This window comes from Takifugu flavidus, chromosome 8 (genome assembly GCF_003711565.1).
Source record: "Takifugu flavidus isolate HTHZ2018 chromosome 8, ASM371156v2, whole genome shotgun sequence".
Taxonomy (NCBI): Eukaryota; Metazoa; Chordata; class Actinopteri; order Tetraodontiformes; family Tetraodontidae; genus Takifugu; species Takifugu flavidus.
The window spans coordinates 1,390,577-1,409,898 of NC_079527.1; the positions used below are offsets into that span (position 1 = coordinate 1,390,577).

At 45.2% G+C, this 19,322-nt stretch overlaps 2 protein-coding genes and 1 long non-coding RNA gene across 5 annotated transcripts; 2 read left to right on the forward strand and 1 right to left on the reverse strand.

Annotated features, from left to right (window-relative positions):
- The first annotated feature begins 232 nt into the window (after positions 1–232).
- On the forward strand, positions 233–5,921 carry LOC130530247 (dnaJ homolog subfamily C member 5-like). 2 transcript variants are annotated; one of them, XM_057041259.1, is made up of 5 exons: positions 233–490; positions 2,386–2,507; positions 2,660–2,873; positions 3,906–4,077; positions 4,248–5,921. In XM_057041259.1, exons 1-5 carry the CDS (start codon positions 248–250, stop codon positions 4,337–4,339), a joined length of 843 nt encoding a protein of 280 aa, XP_056897239.1. In that variant the 5' UTR covers positions 233–247; the 3' UTR covers positions 4,340–5,921. The 2 variants fall into 2 exon arrangements, with proteins under 2 accessions (XP_056897239.1, XP_056897240.1); XM_057041260.1 differs by having other exon boundaries at positions 355–490; positions 2,390–2,507.
- Positions 5,922–7,724: 1,803 nt separating this feature from the next.
- On the forward strand, positions 7,725–19,117 carry LOC130530242 (tripartite motif-containing protein 54-like). 2 transcript variants are annotated; one of them, XM_057041254.1, is made up of 12 exons: positions 7,725–7,985; positions 10,271–10,504; positions 11,991–12,163; positions 12,824–13,001; positions 13,084–13,179; positions 14,939–15,016; positions 15,163–15,318; positions 15,585–15,607; positions 15,687–15,811; positions 16,017–16,379; positions 17,479–17,597; positions 18,028–19,117. In XM_057041254.1, exons 2-10 carry the CDS (start codon positions 10,313–10,315, stop codon positions 16,268–16,270), a joined length of 1,275 nt encoding a protein of 424 aa, XP_056897234.1. In that variant the 5' UTR covers positions 7,725–7,985; positions 10,271–10,312; the 3' UTR covers positions 16,271–16,379; positions 17,479–17,597; positions 18,028–19,117. The 2 variants fall into 2 exon arrangements, with proteins under 2 accessions (XP_056897234.1, XP_056897235.1); XM_057041255.1 differs by lacking the exon at positions 7,725–7,985 and adding an exon at positions 9,627–9,809.
- On the reverse strand, positions 13,873–14,454 carry LOC130530272 (uncharacterized). The gene is made up of 2 exons (XR_008951784.1): positions 14,365–14,454; positions 13,873–13,985 (listed from the first exon to the last, which is right to left on the reverse strand). It is a non-coding gene; the product is annotated as an uncharacterized LOC130530272 (long non-coding RNA).
- Positions 19,118–19,322: the final 205 nt, after the last annotated feature.

Consider the following 19,322-nt stretch of genomic DNA (forward strand, 5'->3'; position numbering starts at 1 on the left):
CCCTTCTTATTTTAGCTATTTGTTTTTATGCTATTTGCCTTGAATTTCACAAGCATTTTATGTTTTAATTCCATATCTCCAGCAGTTCTGTTTTTATTCAATGTAGCCTGGCTGTAGTTTGATTCACATTTATTTATTTTTCCCACATAAAAAAAATCTTGAAGATTTTATCCATGGAAATTGTTGCCTTACTAAAGATAATGCAATATTTGCTCCTATTAAGACCCTGTGCAAGTACTGTAGTATTATGAGGGGGAAAAAAGACTTCCTGTTTATGTCTGTTGACACACAGATCACGAGTGCAAAGTGGGCGGGGTTTCTTCGCATCGCCCCGCCCCAACGTCCAAAGATTGACAGTTCAGTCCTCTTAGCCGTTAGCACAGAGGGTCCTGAACTTGACGCTGAATTGGGATGCACAGATTATAAAGAAGACGGTTCCCGCTTCACTACAGAGTCCGGAGTGTGCAAGTGTTCGTGTGATCAGGACCAGGTAAGAAATCCCCAGAGGCAGACGATGGAATAATAGCAGTCAACTCTGTTGCCCTCGGATTAGTGAGCCACTAGCCGCTGGTTAGCTCAGGGTTAGGAGCAGGTTAGCCTGTATGCTAACTAACATGGTTGGTGTGTTTCTTTGATGCGGTGTCCAGAGATTATCCGCTTTATCCACACTTGCTCACGAACCGGGTCGCCCTACAGCGTCCTCAATCTCCGGGGGCACATGGACACCGCCAGGTCCAAATGTCGAGTTGGTTAAATGAAGACAGATGATCCGATTCTGGGATAAATCCAGATTTACAATCTGAAAATAAAAGCAAGTGGAGGGCTCGAGCGGGGGCTGTCACCCTGGATGTTGTCAATGTTGATGGACCGACGAAATTGACATTAGTTTCTCATTGAGTCTTCATTGATTATAATGGGTAAAACACATTATAGTGGGGTGCGCGTGCGTGCGTGTGACTGAGGGTTGTGAGAAAAAAGTGCAACATGACAACCTGGGAACGTTTATTTTACCGTTTTTCAGATTTAAATACGGTAGGACAGTTGTGTGCGCGTGTGTGTGTGTGCGCGCGCGTGTGCATTTAGAACTAGGAAGTGTTGCCTGACAGATTGTGGTCACATTTGCAATTACATTTGCAATTCCCACAATTAAATCTTAACTTTGGAATCGACACACACACACACACACACACACACACACACACACACACACACACACACGCACGCACACGCACACACACCATATGTCAGCCTGCAGTGAATGGACAGTTGCAGCCTCTGACTGACTAACTCTTATTGGCTTACTCACTCAGGTGGTAGGGCGGTGGGGGTTTCAGTTTAGCCACGAGCACACGTGCGCTAATATGTTGATAATCCCAGGATGGTGAATTGTCTGCATCGGTTAATCTCTGGTGGTGGGTGTTAATCTGAGGTGGGTGGGCCATGAACTCTTAAATCTAGTGTTTTGCCTGGTTTCCCTAGTAATCGTGTCAATTTTGTAGAGTATGGTGGTGTATCACACACACATACACACACACACACACACACACACACACGCACAGCACCACTCCTTCCCCCTCACAATCAGCAGGGACACGATGGCATCAGTGTTTACGGTCACTGAAGGTCATAAGGCCGAGATCTAAAGGTGACTCAGCACGGCACCGATGTGGCTGGAACTTTTATGGTTTTTGAGCAGTTTTCTTCTGGATTTGCGGTTGTTTGTGTTTGTTGTCCATGTCTGTCCCCTGTGGGCACAGAGGTTCACGTGACGTGATATCGTTCCACGACGTGTCGTGACGTTCACGATGTATGGGCCACACTTCCTCTGCTGACCTGTGGGGGCAGCATTGCGCCTTTGCTGGGTGTCAGCAGGTCAGAATCTGAAGGGGAACCCTTGTTGAAGATGCCCCCCCCACGTACAAACCTTAAATGTGGCAGCATTTCGGGTTTCCAGTGGACGTTATTGGTGGTGACGGTGAGCGACCACGTACACAGCGGCTAACTGTAGCTACGAGCCGTCAGTTTCTGGACTCGCTGGGCGGTGCCTCCACGCTTTTGCACTTTATAATATTATTTTGTTTTTATCTTCAGTTGGAAATGCTGTTACAGAGGTCAGGTATTCACAGTTTACCTGAAATATGAAGCCAAAACACTGAAAATGTGCAGGTGTTTGGTAAATAAAGGCAGCTAGGATTGTGTTTTCCTTCATTTTCCCCTTCATTTTCCCCTTAATGGCTCACGTTTGTGGCGGGATGATCGCGTCTGTGCTGTCGAGGCTGCAGCACACCGACCGTCCACCAACCGGCGGCCATGGTCTCACCTGCTCCAGGTGGAATAAATGAGCCGTGACTGCCAGAACAGACTAAAATCAGTTGTATTTATCAGACAGGCAGAGCAGCCATGGACCCTCAGAGACAGAGAACTCTCTCTACGTCTGGAGAATCCCTGTATGTCGTGCTTGGAGTTGACAAGAACGCCACCACAGAGGACATCAAAAAATGCTACAGGTAACCTCCGACCCCTCTACAAGTTCCCTACAGCCCGCCTCTGAATTGACCCCCCACAGTGTCTGGGTGTCTGTGCTGAAAGTGTGTGAACCCCTAGATGTTTGTGTTGTTTTTTAACTTTCCTCATCGCCAGTTTTTGTTTGAAATCTCAGGAAACTGGCGCTGAAGTTCCACCCCGACAAGAACCCCGACAACCTAGAAGCTGCAGAAAAGTTCAAGGAGATTAACAACGCTCACGCCATCCTGAGCGACGCCACCAAGAAGAACATCTACGACAAGTATGGCTCGCTGGGCCTGTTTGTGGCCGAGCAGTTCGGAGAAGAGAACGTCAACACCTACTTTGTTCTATCCAGCTGGTGGGCCAAGGTAGGAAAAATGACCACCTGGGGGCGACAGAGCGCTTTCTGTCTGAAGAAACTTCAACGTTTCACCCATTTTTCACTCTAGAGGACCAAAATTGCTAAAATAACCTAAATAAATCATCTATAAATGAGTTTCTTAAATGTGTCATTTAGTAATTAGAGTAACAGTTAATGTAAGACTGGATTTCATCAATAATAACAATGATAATAATAATAATGGTATTTTAATGATTTCTGACACATTTAATCGCACATTTATGGATGTATTCCCTTTTTTAATGAACACATTTAATTAACGATGCATTTGTTTTATTAATCAAAGCTCCGCTAGAATGCAGCGCCACGTCTTTATTCCTGTTCTGACTCGCTCCACAATTTAAGTTCAGTCATAATATCTGAGTCACGTATATGAAACAAATACGCCTCACAAAATGTGACTGATGAAAAGGTTTATTCCCCTCTGAAATGGTGCTGCTGCTACTAACTACTGTGGGAGATGACGGAAGAGCCTCCCAACGGTCCTCAACCCCATGAGACACCAGGGTGTTGCCAGGGTGACCACGCTGGCCTGGTTTGTCATGCGTGTGCAGCATCAGCCTCTCCCTCCCTGGGAAAGGCTGTTCCAGGGTCCTTGAGGGGACTTGGATTTCGGAGGAACGATGCGGTTTTGGCCCTGGTTGTGGTCTGGGAGAGGTGCTCTGAGAGTATGGGGTTGGGGGCCCTCTGCTCAGGACTGTACGGTCCCTGTGCAACTGTAGCTTTGAGACATTGCTTCAGCTTGTCAGCAGTAAGTCGGACGTGTTCCCAAAGAAGGAACAGAGTCAAAAGGTGAGAGTGTGAGGAACTGGTCCCACCCTCACTGACGGCCTTACTGCAGTCGGCCACTAGATGGCATCAAGATGCTTTAGCAGCTCTTGTGTTGCACATTACTTTGAAATAATCCTGCTTTGACACTTGATCTGTGTCCCACTGAGGACGCTAATGTCCACCTGCTGCTGATAGTTGTATTAAAACCACTGTCTCTTGTTGTCGACAGGCGTTGTTCGTCTTCTGTTGCCTGGCAACTGGCTGTTACTTCTGCTGTTGCTTGTGTTGCTGCTGTAACTGCTGCTGTGGTAAATGTAAACCTCGGCCCCCCATGGACCAGGAGCCTGAGTTCTATGTGTCCCCCGAGGATCTCGAGGCCCAGATGAACGTCGAAGAACGAGGTGGGGTTGATTTTGTCAGTTTACCGGTCACCCTTTTTGAGGCTTAAATCCCTGTTGTTTAACACGTGTGTGTGTGTGTGTGTGTGTGTGTGTGTGTGGTGTGTGTGTGTGTGTGTGTGTGTGTGTGTGTGTGTGTGTGTGTGTGTGTGTGTGTGTGTGTGTGTCCACAGATGAGCCCATCGTGATGCAGCCTTCCTCGGCAACAGAGACCACCCAGCTTACTTCTGATGCCCACCAAAGCTACAGAACTGACTCTTACTGAACACGTGTGCTTACACACACACACTCACTCTCACACACACACACACAGACACAGTCACTTCCTGTCAGTTCATCTGTGTTCTGTTGACTCAACAGAACACACACACCAGCAGCGGTTTGTGAAGAGCAGCAAAGAGAGGTTGAATCGATCCTGAATGACTCCAGTTCAGCATTTGTAGTTGTTTTTATACTTTAGGGAAGCAAATTTAAATATCGATCATTTGCTAATCCGAAGCCATAGCGTGTCGGTTGGTTGTTATTTGTTTTGTGATCGGTGAGCGTGTTAGACGAGGGTCTTCGCACCAGAAGACCATCTGTGTGTGTAAGTAAAAGGGTTTTAAATCATCACTTTTGTTGTCTACATTAAAGATAGGAAATTGAACTACTGCATTAATTTACATCAGATAATCTTCAGCGTGTCACAGGAACGTTACCTCTCAACTCAGGTAATCAATAATCTGCTGATCTACTGAGACGGAACCCCAGTATCAGATCCCCAGGAAGGATTCTGGCAGCACAGCAGCTGATTGTTTCATTCTGTCCGGATTCATTGAACCATCATAAAACCATGACGTGTTTAAGTCAGAACGTTTCTTCTTCACTTTCATCATCTTTGTCTCAACCAAACTGTGAACTGGAAACCAAAATCCATCCAGATCTCCGGGATTGAATCCCCCATCCTCAAAGATGTTTCAGAGACACTCTCGGACTAAATCCTGTTTGGTTTTATGAAGATTTTACCCCAGTTCTAAACCAGCGAGTCAGGCTAGAAAAAGACTGAATCAGGATTTCTTCCCATTGTATCTTCTCTACAAAAGAATAAGAAATAGAAATCTAAGCAGAAAAACCTCTCCCCCCGATCACCAGCAATGACAATAAAGTGACCGAGGAACCCTGGGGACGCCCCCCTCGTGCACTAATACAGAGTGGGTCTTGTTAACGCATAACCTAGTCCAATAGTCCAAAACAATTTTATTTTATTATCATTCACAAATAGCATTTTGGAAGAAAACTAAGTTTTCAGGTGGGAGTTTTGATTTTTGGCCCCCAGTAACTCAGCAATCTGTCATTGGTTTTATCTGAAAACCCCTTTGGGGGCAGATAACAATGTCCCCGTTCCCGTCCCTGTCCCTGTCCCTGTCACCCACTCACATTCTCCCATTCATGGCTCGTCCTATCTGGTTTGTTTTAGACAATCTCCAGCTGCGATAAATCCCATCCTTCTCCACACTCATGACTCCTTCAAGTGACTCCGGGATCAAGGAGTTTTATTCGTCGAGCGGATTTGACCGAAACTCGTTTTCTTTGATGTTTAGTCCACCAGTCTAACAGCACAAGAACTGGGGTGAACAGTCCCGCTAATCATGTGAAGCACTCTTCTATTTATATTTATTTTTCTGTTTTTAATACTCGATTAACTAGCGGTTTTGTCAGATGTTTGTTTTTGGAGTTAGTTGCTTCTGTACAAGTAAATGGCAGCGTACTGAGCTAGTTTTTGTTTTAGCCTGTCCTGCTCATCCACGGCTTCTGTTTCTGTCATGAGGCAGATCTCACAATCAATAAAGTATCTGTTGCCAGATAAATGTTTGTTTTTGCAATATTTCAATTTTAAAATGGCACAACCGTGTTGAATCTCCATGGAATTTCAAGTAAACCATCAATGAGAAGAAGAGGAGTTCCGTTCCTGAAGAATATTTTGTCAAAGTAAGTTGTTAGACCTTAAATCCCTGAGCAACAACGTTATTTGTTCAGTAGTTTTCATCACACTTGAAAGGGGGACATGATCTTGCAATGCATTGTGGGCCGTGGTCACCATGTGAGCAGGCAACAGAGTCTCAGATAAAATCAGTCAAAGGAATCCAAAGTTGCTTGGCTAATGCTAGCAGCCTACTAAATTCTACATGTGAAACAACATAACGAATGTAACAACATTTTTTTGCCGATAGTTCATGACTCGGCAGGTTTGCACTATGTGTTTAACTTGTTTTTACTTTCTGCTGCGTTAATGCGAGAATATACAAGAAGCAAAACAAAGAGCTCTAAAGTAAAGGAAAAGCCCCTCCTTGTATGAAGCTTAATAAAGAAAGTTTTGGGGTTTTTCTCGTCTTCTCAAGCACTTCAACCCTTTCGGAGTCGCAGGGAGGGGGCACATTTGGGTGAAGGCAGGTCCACCCCTGGAGGGAAGACCAGTTCATTACAGGGCCCTGGACATTTATGAGCTTAGTGCCTTGCTCATGGGTGCTTCGGCAGTGCTCTGAAGGTAATCTGGTTCCCCTGCTACCAGAACAGCTTCCATGTTTTATCTGCTGTTGCGCTCGAACCAGGAACCCTCCGCTCCTCAGCCCAGCCCCGCTCTAAAGGTGGTTGAGACAAATGAGCTCCAGGGGCGTAGACCAGACTGAGACCAGCCTGATGATCTGCCTGAGATCAGCCTGAGACCAGCCTGATGATCTGCCTGAGACCAGCCTGAGATCAGCCTGAGACCAGCCTGAGACCAGCCTGATGATCTGCCTGAGACCAGCCTGAGATCAGCCTGAGATCAGCCTGAGACCAGCCTGAGACCAGCCTGAGACCAGCCTGAGACCAGCCTGAGATCAGCCTGAGACCAGCCTGAAGGAAGAACAGAAACACACAAACCAAACAAATCCTAACAATAAAAAGGTCTAAAACCCATTAGAAGCAGCCACTTTTACGTTCGTACAGGTGAGTCTAAAACAGCTCCCTTGAAGCCTTCGGCAGCCATCAGCACGTGTAAGTGACTCCAAAGGTCACTTTAGGGTGGGTGGGGGAGCATACACTCCGCAGGAAAGCCCCTACCCAGAACCTTCTCACTGTGACGCACCATCGTGGATCTCTGCACCATCGTGCTGCACCAAAGTTACACAATGTGGATCGTTGCCACAAGTAACATCAAGACATTACTTAAAACTGCAGCAAATAAACACATTTAAATCTATTTTTAGTCAGTAAACAATTAACATTCTTATATTTGTTTATTCATGTTTGTTATAATGAGATGAACAAGTATTTAAATGGTTTCTAATTGCAGAACATGTAGAATATACAAACATTTATGAATCATTTCATGTGTCCTCTTTTATTTGTTCTGTTCAGACTTGGACAAACTGGTCGTGAAGCTCTTTAACGTCACTGTGAAGCTTAAATTTCACGGCTGCACGGAAAAATGGAAGCATAAAATCTAAAAATGAACAATCGAACTTGCGTGTGAATGAAGCAGATTCTGACTCTGCGGTTCTTTAATAGGACTCTCTGAAACCAAAGAACCAGCAGCTGAAGCTTAATCTGGTCACATACCAACACTGCCACATATGGTGTGTGTGTGTGGTGTGTGTTGTGTGTGTGTGGGGGGGGGGGTGTAACCTGACCAGACCACCGCTTGCTCCAGTCTGGACTCTTTGGTTGACAGTCAGGAAGAGAAGTGTCTCAAACGTGTCATGATTGGAATATTGAGGCAGAGCTGACGCTGGAGGGGCCCCTGGCAGCAGGTCCGGAACGTTTTCCCAATGAGCCGGGAAACGGACAACCCAACCGCCATGGACTCGCGTGAAATATTCTGACCTTTTCTCATAACGACGTCAGCGTTGGATTCCTGGAATAGACACATCTTCCTGCTGAAGTCCAGAAAGGTAAGTTAAGCAGTGTGTTCATCAGCTGATGCACAGTTTAAGACCACAGATGAGATAAGCCACCTGAAAACCCCTTTAAAATCAAATTAAAGCCTCAAAAAGAAAGGTCTCAGTAATGACTAGTTTAATGAGATTTCTTACATCCAAACTTCCTTAAGGCAAACAGATATAAATGTTTCCAGGAGGCCGATGGGAACGCTTCTCTCAGTGGTGAAGATGGTTCCATGAAGGAGAACCACTGGCTGGAACTCATGTCATTGAAAACTATCCTTGCAGTCCATCCCCAAATGTTTCCACATGGATTTAGATCAGGGAAACACAAATAGAAACACAAAACACTGATGTAATGAAGTCTCTTTCAGACAGATATTGAGCTGTAATCAATCTTGGGCCCTGGGTCAAGACCATGCAGATGAGGGTCCTGGGTCAAGACCACGTAGGTAAGGGCCCTGGGTCAAGACCAGGCAGGTGAGGGTCCTGGGTCAAAACCATGCACATTGGGGCCCTGGGACGTGAACACAGATGAGGGCTCTGGACTTTTTATGGACATAATTTTTAGGAGCAGCCTGCTGGGGGAGTTGGGCCAGGTTCAATGGACCTAGATTTTATCCTTTTGATCATCTGGCCTTGATGCCATCCCGGGGAAGGTATTTTGGGCATGTCCATCCAGGAGGAGACCTCAGGCCAGACCGGGACTTCGGAGAAGAAGAAAAAGTACAGCATAAGTAAAAGCAGGGCACTAAAATATTCAGTATATTGTACTGAGCTGTTCAGGGCTGGACGGGGCACTTCAGTCATAGCTGCCCCCAACACAGAGATGTGTGTGAACTGGAGAAGATGTTTATTTTAGTATTTTAGTAAGACTATAGGAAATGCTGGAGGCCCTTGTGTCTCTCTGAGCTGCTGGATGGGCTCAAAGCCTAAAGGGCTTCTCAGATGATATGCTGTTGTTGCCAGGGAGGGGGAGGAATGTTCATCTACCAGGGCTTCGGTCAGAGGGGCTTGGACTAAGGCACGGTCTGGAGGCCTTAGTACTGTCCTGGGTCAGGGGAGGTACATTCATTTCTATTTCTTCCACCGAAGACAAACATGGGAAAACTGTTGGAATCGTGGAGCGCATTTGATCGGTCTGCAAATACTTCCCATTGCCTCTATGGATTTGGATTTTCTGTAAAGCATGTTGGAGTTGCCCTCGTTAAAATGGAGAGCTTTTATCACAGTCTTCTGATGTGCTGTAATGTTGTGCTGTCCCGGAGCAACGTTAAAGTATTAAACTTTCTCAGTAAATTTGTTGGAGCACAGAGTCAGCATACCCTGCTGCACTCTGGGCTTCTCTGAAAGGGATCCGGCTGTACGGGTGTTCATTAGGGATACCGATCCCTAATGAACACCCGTACAGCTCCCAAGCAAGACTGACAGATGGCTTAATGATACAGCGATCCTTCCTCAGGAACAGGCCCGAGTGAGAGGCCCTGGAAATGCTGTTGACTCCAGACCTTCATGGCAGCTCAGACCTTTATACACAAATGTAATTTTTTTTAAAGTAATTTATCAAGTAAAAAAAATGTGGTGACTCTTTCACGTCGCTGTGGAGCAGTTTTGGCCCACTCCTCTTCACAGAACGGTGCTGACTCAGCCAATTTTGCAGGTTGACCACCAACTGACTTGTACTTTCAAATGTTCCCTGGAAACCCAAAGCCTTAGAAAGGACTCTGCGTCCCTTTCAGACTGACCAGCTTCAGTCTGTTCCTAAAGGTCTCTGGATGGTGGCAGGGTGTGTTTCTTCTCCCGATCTTGTGGTCTGCTGGTTCCTTCATTCAGCAGGTCAGTAATCAGGGCCGGGTGTGGCCAGTGAGAGTTGAGAACAGTTAACTCTTGATTTAACAGGTGGGGACACTCTGTCATGCAGCCTCACATGGCTTTGGATAGTTTCCCCTAATAAAGATCTGTTTTTTATTTATTCTGGTTACCTTGGTGGTGTGTGATGATCAGAAACCTTTATGGGCGACAATCAAATACACAAAGAAAGAAATGCAAATGGTAACCAGGGTATATTTAAGAAAAGGTTCAATTCAAACTCTTTAATTTTCTTTGTCAGGATAACAGGACAGAAAATTCCATACGGGATTGAAGGAGGAACCATGAGACACAAGATATAAAAATAAAGTAACTGTGAATGTGGTTAAAGCTACTTGAGGAGACCTAACCACTGACAACACACCTCCAGCTACCTCGCTGGCACAAAAATCCTTTTTTAAACAGAGTTTTTGTTGTCTGACTTTCAGCCGAACTGCAACCAGGACAGACGGAAGTGTGGATCAACAGCCATGTCGGAGCCAGCGGAGCCGACCAGCCTGCAGGATGGAGGCAGCAGGGGCAGCGCAGAGGGAGGCCCAGCAGTCACAATGCTGCACAAACATCTCATCTGTCCCATCTGTCATGAGGTCTTCAACAAACCTGTGGTCATTCTGCCATGTCAGCATAATCTTTGCAGGAAATGTGCCAACCAGCTCTACCAGGTGTGTGTGTGTGTTTGGGGTGTGGGGGGGGGGGGGGGGGGGGGGTTGATGCTACACACCGAGCATTATACAGTTTCCTCTGGACAAGCCATCTCAATCCAGCTGAATACCCAGCATGCACCTGTGTTGGACAACAGCAATCTCCACCTGTTAGATACTGTCAGGTTGACCTGAAATGTGACCAACGTGTTATAACATCGCTGCCCTCGACTACACCAGGTGAAGGTTGAGGTCATATCACTAAAACATTTAGGTCCGATTTAGGATCTAGGTTTTAAAGGTCAAGGGGAAGGTCAAGAGGAAGGTCAAGAGGACGCCGTTTAGTCACTTGACTTCCACCCAGTCCAACCAGTAACAATAATTTATTATTCTCTCAAAACTCAGCAGTTTTTTGTGAAAATAGAAGCCATTTTAAATTGATTTATTAATCTTCACAAGGAAACAACCTTTTGGATTCAATATCTGGACCTAAAGTTTAATACCAATGAAGAGCGACATAGAAATGAGCTCCGCTCAGAATCACAACACACTTTCTTGAATGTGTTTGTTCCTGGGTCACCTGCCGGCTCGTTGATTTCCTGGTCCAGTATCTGGCTGTCCGAGTTGGATACGAAGAGCAGCAATCTCAGTTGGACTAATGGGTTTCCATCTTCTCCAGTTGGCCAGTTGCCTGATTGAGACTGAGGCCATAATTCCTTTTGAAAGTGTCACCTAAAGTTACGGGAGCTGCAGACAGATGTTGCCTGCTGCCAACAGGATTACTGGGCTTTCCGATTCGGTTCACTCAGCCTTCCGGTCTACTGTATCTTAAAGGGTCCGTGTGGAACACCTCTGTCTTTTGTCATACCTGACAGTTTCAGCTGTGTCCTGCTGCCTTCGAGTGTCTCGTGGTGTTGGTGTGATGGAAGGGGTTGGGGGGGGGGGGGGGGGGGGGTCATCTGGTCCAACTTGTGCAGAACTGTTTCCCAGATGTGAGAAACTTGGTCACATCACATGACACCTCCGTGGAGGGCGACAGGAGATAGGCGTACTATGTATAATAGGTAGACATCTGACTCCTCTCACTCACACACTCTCACACACTCTCACACACTCTCACACACTCTCACACACTCTCACACACTCTCACACACTCTCACACACACACACACACACACACACACACACACACACACACACACACACACACACACACACCCCGAGTCGGCCTGCTACCAACAATTTCTGAAAATTTAATTAAAATCTGTTCCGAACTTATTTTATTCACAAAGAGAAATGTAAAAGCTGGATGTCACATGACCTCATTGGCGGGCGTAATGATGGATAGATGGTTATAGTAGCTTTGGCTGCTGTCTCCACAGCAAGATGGGATTCATAAAACAGGAGGCGCCTGTGTTTTTCGTGTTTGGAGACGTTACTGTGAAATGTGCGTACAGCATGCCGAATTTTAGCATTTTCACAGTAACCTTTGATGTGTTTGTATCAGCCTTCTTTGTTCCAGGCTCGCACAACCATGACAGTCAACAGTGGACACTTCCGCTGTCCGTCCTGCAGACAGGAAGTGGTGCTGGACCGCCATGGGGTCTATGGTCTGCAGAGAAACCTGCTTGTGGAGAGCATCATTGACATCTACAACCAAGAAATTAGCAATAACATCAGGTGAGGAGAAACAGGAAATGAGTGAAGAAGGCTGACATGAAGATGTAGGCCTGCCCTTCCGTACAATAAAGAAGCGGTCTCATTTGAATAAATGTCATTGCTGTGATTATTGTGATTGTGTCAGCAGCCTGAGCACATCTGTAACATCTGGTCTTTGATTAGAATAGTTTTCATCTGAACGCAACCTGCTATAGAAATTCCCAAAGTTGATGCTAATATTTGCTGTAGAAGTACTGATATGAGAAGGCCTTTCTTTGCTGGGTCCATTATCAGTTCCATGAACACTCTCCTTCATAACAAAAGTATTTACAAATTTTGGCTGCCAAATTCTTCATGTCAAGAGGCAAAACTGAGGTTGTGACATGTCTCCACATTTGGAAAGGTTTTCTGTCTCCTTATCCTCAGGTGTTAGGATTGTCTGATCCTCCTCTTAAACCCATCAAGTTTGGTTTAAAAAAACTGACTGTTGGGTCACAAGGATTAGCATGGTTAGCACTATTGCCTTACAGCAGGGAGGTTCCAGCTTTGTGCCCCCCTGGGGCCCATGTGTGATGGGCCCCTGTATTAGCCCGGTGAACCGGTGGCCTAATTCTATAAGATGTTATATTGTTTTATTTATAGTTTCAGCAGCTAAATGTTTGGGTTCTTTCTTGCTTTCAGCTGCGTCCCCTCGCCCGTGTCTCCCGATCAGCCGCTCAGATGTTCCATCCACAAGACTGAGAGGGTGAACATCTACTGCCTCACCTGTGGCCTTCTCACCTGTTCCCTGTGTAAAGTGTTTGGAGCTCACCAGTCCTGCCAGGTAGCGCCGCTGTCACATATCTGCCAACAGAAAAAGGTCAGTTCTTCCCCTCCTAGACGGGGTATTTACAGATGAAATCGTGACATCTTGCTCATTTAAAGATGCTTCTGTGTGCTAGGATGAGCTACATGATCATGTCGCGTCTCTGACTGAGCTCAACCACAAAATCCAGTCGGTGATCAAGCAGCTGGAGGATACCTGCGCCAGCGTCACGGTGTGTCAGATACATTCAGAATTTTTATTTAAAAAAAATAAATAAATAAATCACATTCATTAATCACTGTAAAGAATTTGAGTTAAAGATGTTAAATTTGATAATACATCCAAAACTCAAAATCAATTCCAGTCTAAAATCCATAGTTTAGATCATATTAACATTTTCTGATCCTATATATACACACACTTCCATATTTAGACTTAGAAGTACTGGACTTGCCAAAGGTCAATCTAGGACAATGAGCTGCATATGATGGCCCCACACCGAGGATCTAGTTTAAAGATAGAAGCAGAAGTCATTCACTGTTTGCAGAGTCAAAGGGAATCCAGGATGTCTGTCTGCAGGCACAAATCCCAGCTAACAGCCACAGCAACCCTCTGAACATTTGCTGTAGCACGTCAGTGCTGCCCTAGTTGGCATAGAAGCACCAATCACAACATGGAAAACATGTAGTTTGTGGACATGGACAACATGTAGTCTCCTTCAGCAGCTGTCATTGTCTCCAGAGCAGTGTGCTAAACTCTGAAGCCCTTTGAGCTTAGCCACATGATAGTTATTGTCAAGTTTTTTGGGGTTTTTTTGAGGTGAGGGTTTTTCTTTTTCCTTTCAGGTTTACTGGCCCTTATTTTCCCAACTTGAAAAGGAATTGCAAGATTGAAGGTTGAATAGGATTTCACTCAGAGGCAGCAGTTTGGGTTTCCGTTTTCTCTTTTATTATAATTTTTCCATCAGGGTAACTTCTTAGTTTACAGACAGCCCAAGATCACAATAGCAGGCAGCCCAGTGACCACTAGGTGAAAAACCTTGAAATAGAAAAGAAATGTAAACATATAGAATTGTTCGACAATGAAGAAATGAACATGTTTAAGAAACTCACACATAAAACCCAATAGTCATAAATATAAATGTGCAAACTCGCAATAATGTAACCAAGCAAGTAGGCTACACCATAATTTCATTAAGACAACCAGGTTTAACTGTGTTTCAGTCGCTATAGACTGCAACAATGTATCTGTTTGGGCCTGCGCCTCTCACTGAACGGCAACATCCTAATTGTAAGCAGCGCTACTTTGTGAAAGTGAACGTTCCAATTCAACAATGAGCGCAGTCACAATGCAGTGCTACGTCTTTCTTCCGACACACTGACATTTAAGGCTTAAAACAAATTAAAATGGGGCTTACCAACTGTCCCTCCAGATCTTGCAAGCAAACACCTCGAGTATGGTTTTGTTGCTTTCTAGCTTGGGAGTGAGGACAATTGGAAATACCTTGCAGGTGTGGAAAGCACGCCTCTGCATGGCGACGTCACAAACCTTTACCCTATCCTACTTGCAATTACACTTACCCGCCACCAGGAACCACTAGAGTGCCGAGCAAATAACAAGGGGTTTGGCTTTACAGTTATTTTGTTTCATAGTTTCCCTCCCCTCGCCCTATCTCACCCTCTCCTTTAGCTAAATGTCCAACAGCAGGAGAGACAGGCTCTACCATAGTTCTGAAAATATTTTTTCCTGCCACTTGGTTTTGGGGGGGTTTGAAGGTCTGGGTGTCCATATAATGGTGTCAATGGTTGTTTGTCAAATTAGCTTAGCCCCACAATGAGCGAGTGGCAGTGAACCCTGCCCCTCTCCTGAAGGCTGAAAAAGATTATTATTGTTATAAAAAGAGGTTGGATATCAGCCTTTTGGAGTGGATTTGGTTTATTTGTCTGAGCTCTAACATATTGTACATCTTCTGTGTTGAATATTTTGTACAGGAAAGTAGTGACCTTCAAAAACAGAGAGTGTGTGACAAGTTTCAACAGGTGTTTTCAATCCTGGAGGAAAGACAACAGGTACGTGTTTCTGTGGGTGGGTTTGTACATCGGGTGAGTGTTCTTCACACTGCGGTTGCAATATGGGTCAATCTACAATCATTGTTCAACATACACAAAGGCCCTCGCCTTTATACACATGTACAATAACTGTTATTGAATCACAGGTGATGACGCAACAACTCAAGAGTGAGCAGGAAGAAAAGACAAGCCGCATCCAGGCATTGATGCGTTGCTATGAAAACCATGTTGAGGCAAACAGGAAGTTGTTGGAGCAGGCCTCTCACAGCATTAAGGAAGAGGACCTGGTCACCTTCGTCCAGGTGTGTAGATGCTGAGTGATTTCTGAAGATCTTGCTAGCAATGTAGCCCAAGTGTGGCTTAGAGTTTATCGTAGAGTTAAAAGTCAATTCACCTGCTCGTGGTTAAAATCCTGTGTTAATAATCAGATGTGTAGAAGACTTGTGGCCTTTGTCATGACTCTGCGTGATTGGCTGAGCGTACGTCAGTGCTCATCTTGGTTTTTTTGCTGTTTGTTCACTGCTGAAACAAAATTCTTTTCTTTTGTTTCCTCTTGTCCTGCCTGCAGAGTTCAAGAGAGCTCATTGCAAAGTGAGTAGCATCACATGAAGACTTCCTCTTTTAGCATAAGACTTGTGTATTGTGCATTTCTTCGATGGTGTCTGCTCAGAGTCACAGAAGCAAGCCACCGTTTGCCCCCTGAAAGCCTGGAACCAGCTGCTGAGCGTTTGACTGAGTATAGATACAACTTCAGCAGACAGGAACGGGCCCTGAGGAGCATCAGCTTCCACAAAGGTGACATCAGCATTTTGCTTGAATGGAGAAAATCCATAACTACATATGGGTGCAAGTCAAGCAAGTCAGCTACTGATAATGGAGGATGTGAAGATTTTCTTCTCAACTGGACTTATGAAACTGATATCCATGTAGATGTCGACATCTTTCTTGTGGTAATGTGTCAGGTTAAGAAAACTGGTTACTGCTCCCTCTGAAATGACAGAACAAGTTCCCCAAGAACAACAGCAAACATTCTCAGAAGAACCCTGCATCCACAACATCCAGCCCAAACACCACCAGGACTCTGCTCTAGAGCCAACCCCAGAAGTGATTTTCCCCAAATACCCAGGACCTGGACTCTGCTGGAGAAGCAGCTGCAGTAATCTCCCCCCCAGAAGGACCACCTACATTAGACCAAGAGGCAGTACCTCTGGATATACCTGTGGAAACTCCAAGAAAGGTTCTGGCCTTCTCTGAAGGTGAACCAGATCAACACAAACATGAGGAGATGCTGGGAAATCCATCTTCTGATCCAGTTAAAGAAGGAAACGCATGTGAACATCGGGAAGGGATGACCACACAACAGGTAGAGCGTTATTATCGTTATAATTGCAAAACACCATAATTAGCCCATTACAAAAGCTCTTTTCTTGGATTTCAATTCATTTTTCTTGACCACTTTATCCCTTTTCGGGTCACGGAAAGGGTGCGATGAGTTGAGTTGATGGGATGAGTTGCGAGCTCATGCAGGGCCCCCATGTGACCATTTGGGGTTTCGGTACCTTGCTCGAGGGTGCATGTAGATCAGTATTTATAATAAATACGGTAATTGGAAAGATGGAAATCTGCAGCTTGAGTTGGAAGCAAGAACCTTTGATAGATATATTGTGCCACAGTGCCGATGCCTATGGGACACGCAAAAAAGTTGACAGTTGCAATAAAAAGTGGGTGCAGCCTTTGAAAATAACTGTATTTCTGCATAAAATGGTCCAAATCAAATTTATGTAGAGGCCAACATCACAAACATTGTTTGCCACAGTTTTGACACCCTCTGTCCCTCGAACTGGGTCAGAAAAAACCTTGGTAAACTGCAAAAACCTTAAGCTAAATGGGAAGAGGAGCTTACCACACCACTTGCTAGCCACCTCCAGTGCTGCCCTGGGATCCCTCCCCAGAACGTTTTACGGTTGTTCTCCTCCAACATCGCGTTGACCAGGATGATCCACCCATTAATGACCACCAACGACCACTAATGACGCCATTCAGTTGAGCAGCACATTAAATGAAGAACTGAGGAAGCTCCTTGGATAAGAGGTGAAAAAGTCCAGCTGAACAAAAAGTCCAACTGAATTCCCTCAAGCCCCTGCCCCTGCCCCTGCCCCTGCCCCTGACTCTGACCCAAACCCTAACCCTAACCCTAATCCGAACCAAAATCACCGCTGCCCTCTGATTGGTTGGAATACCGGTTTCCCAACAGTTTATGGATGTTTCTCTGAGCCCATGTGGGAAGTGGCGACTTCCACTGTCCTCTTGTCAGAAGTAACGAGCAGTTTGTGAGGAAGGATCTCCTGTAAGCGAGCGTAACGTCTCATCTCGTAGCGAGACAATACAGACAGAGCATCAAGTTCATCACCTTGGCAACTGAACGGTGTACTGTTGCGTGATGCGTCTTGATCTTTTTCCAGGTTATCACTCTGATCTTCTACCTCTTCACCTTACTTCTGGTCCTGAAAAGAGTTTGGTTTTACATCAGCTGCTTCATTTGCACATAAAAGAAACAAAAGACTTTTGTGTGCTTACTCAGGTACACACACACACACACACACACACACACACACACACACACACACACACACACACACACACACACACACCTTAAGGTATCACATATAAGATGAAAATAATTAAATGAGAGATGAAATGTGTAACCAGCTCCACATATACAGACTAGATTTATGGTTCCTACATATAAACAAACTGAAACATGTCGCACAAAGATTTTAAATGAACCATTTACACATTAAGGTCTCCTGTCATCCTTATTCACCTTTTTTATTCCATAATAAGGGTGGTAGTTGTGAAAACGTTTCACATAAACAGTACATGCAAAATGCAGGTTCTAAATGATGATTTTATTTATCAAGTATGAAAATGAGCCAAACCAAAGATTTGCTGCCTACTGAAACAACTGGCCTGTTCTTGTATAATGTTTCATTTTTTCTGCTTTGTTGCAGATGGATATCAGGACTATTCACATCCCCCCCCCCACCCCCATCCCCACACTTATTGATGCTCGACGCGGGTTTTTTTTGTTCTCACAGAATAAGAGGCAAGCAGCGGATGGAGTTAGCGCTGGTGGCTAACTCAAAGATCAAAGCCTTTTTCTATGTAGAAAACAGGATATTGTCCACAAAGCTGTCTAAATGTGTCTATCAGCAAGATTATCCATCCACCTCACAGATGCGGCTGCTAGACAGCATGATTAGTGCACAGGTGAGCTCCGGGCCTCTAAAATGGGAAGTTTTATGACGTGGCAGCAGCCACAGATGCCGGACGGTTTGACTGAGCGTGCATTTGGAATGCTGAGGGACTCCACGAGAGCTGTTGCACGTGAGCTGAATGTGCGTTTTTCTGCCATAAGTCGTCTCTGAAGGCATTTCAGAGAACTTGGAAGGAAGAGTTTCAAACCGTCAGGAACCATCTCAGGGATGCTCAACGTCCCCATCAGGGTCTCGACCGGACGCCAGTCAACGTAGTGGGTCGGTGGCCCCTGGTGGCGGCGGGGTCATGGTATGTTATGGACAATCAGGGCTTAATTTGAGCCAGTTCCAGTACCTCTGACGTCGGATCCGGAACGTTTTCATTGGATCTGTGTCACTGAGAAAATGAATTGCCTAAATGGACAATAAAATTACCGTTTGCGTTGTTTTCAATGCTGTTATCTGTCTTGTTAGTCTATATTCCCCATTGAAGTTCCACAAAAATCTTGTTTTTTTGCATTTGTCAATGCATTTTAGGTGACTTTTCACCTGTTGGACAATAGAGGGAACTTTATGGAGCTAAAGTAATAAAGGAATACTTTCTCTTTGGGCACACCCAAAGCTACAGCATGAAATTAAAATAATATTTAAATTCTGCTTCAGTCGGTGAGTATTTAGTTCACTCAGTGATTACAGTTGACCATGTTTCTGCTGAACAATGTCACACTGTTCATTTTTGGTTGTGTCAACCTATTGATCATCTGTTTGCAGACGACGTGGGGAATGTAGCACCTGATGGCAATCCCATTCGCCTGGGAAGTGTTTAAAAAAAAAAAAAGGCCAATTGTCGTCTTGTCTTATTTACCACTTTTTCCCTATTGGGGCCATGGGGAGGGTTCACATATAGGGTACGCCCGAGGATTGGTCGCCAACTCATCCCAGGGCTGTGTGAGCATTTAATGGTTTCCCGACCTTGTTCAAGGATATTTTGGCAGTGCTCTGAAGGTGTTTTGGATCCACTGCCTACTACCAGGACACCTTCCATGTTT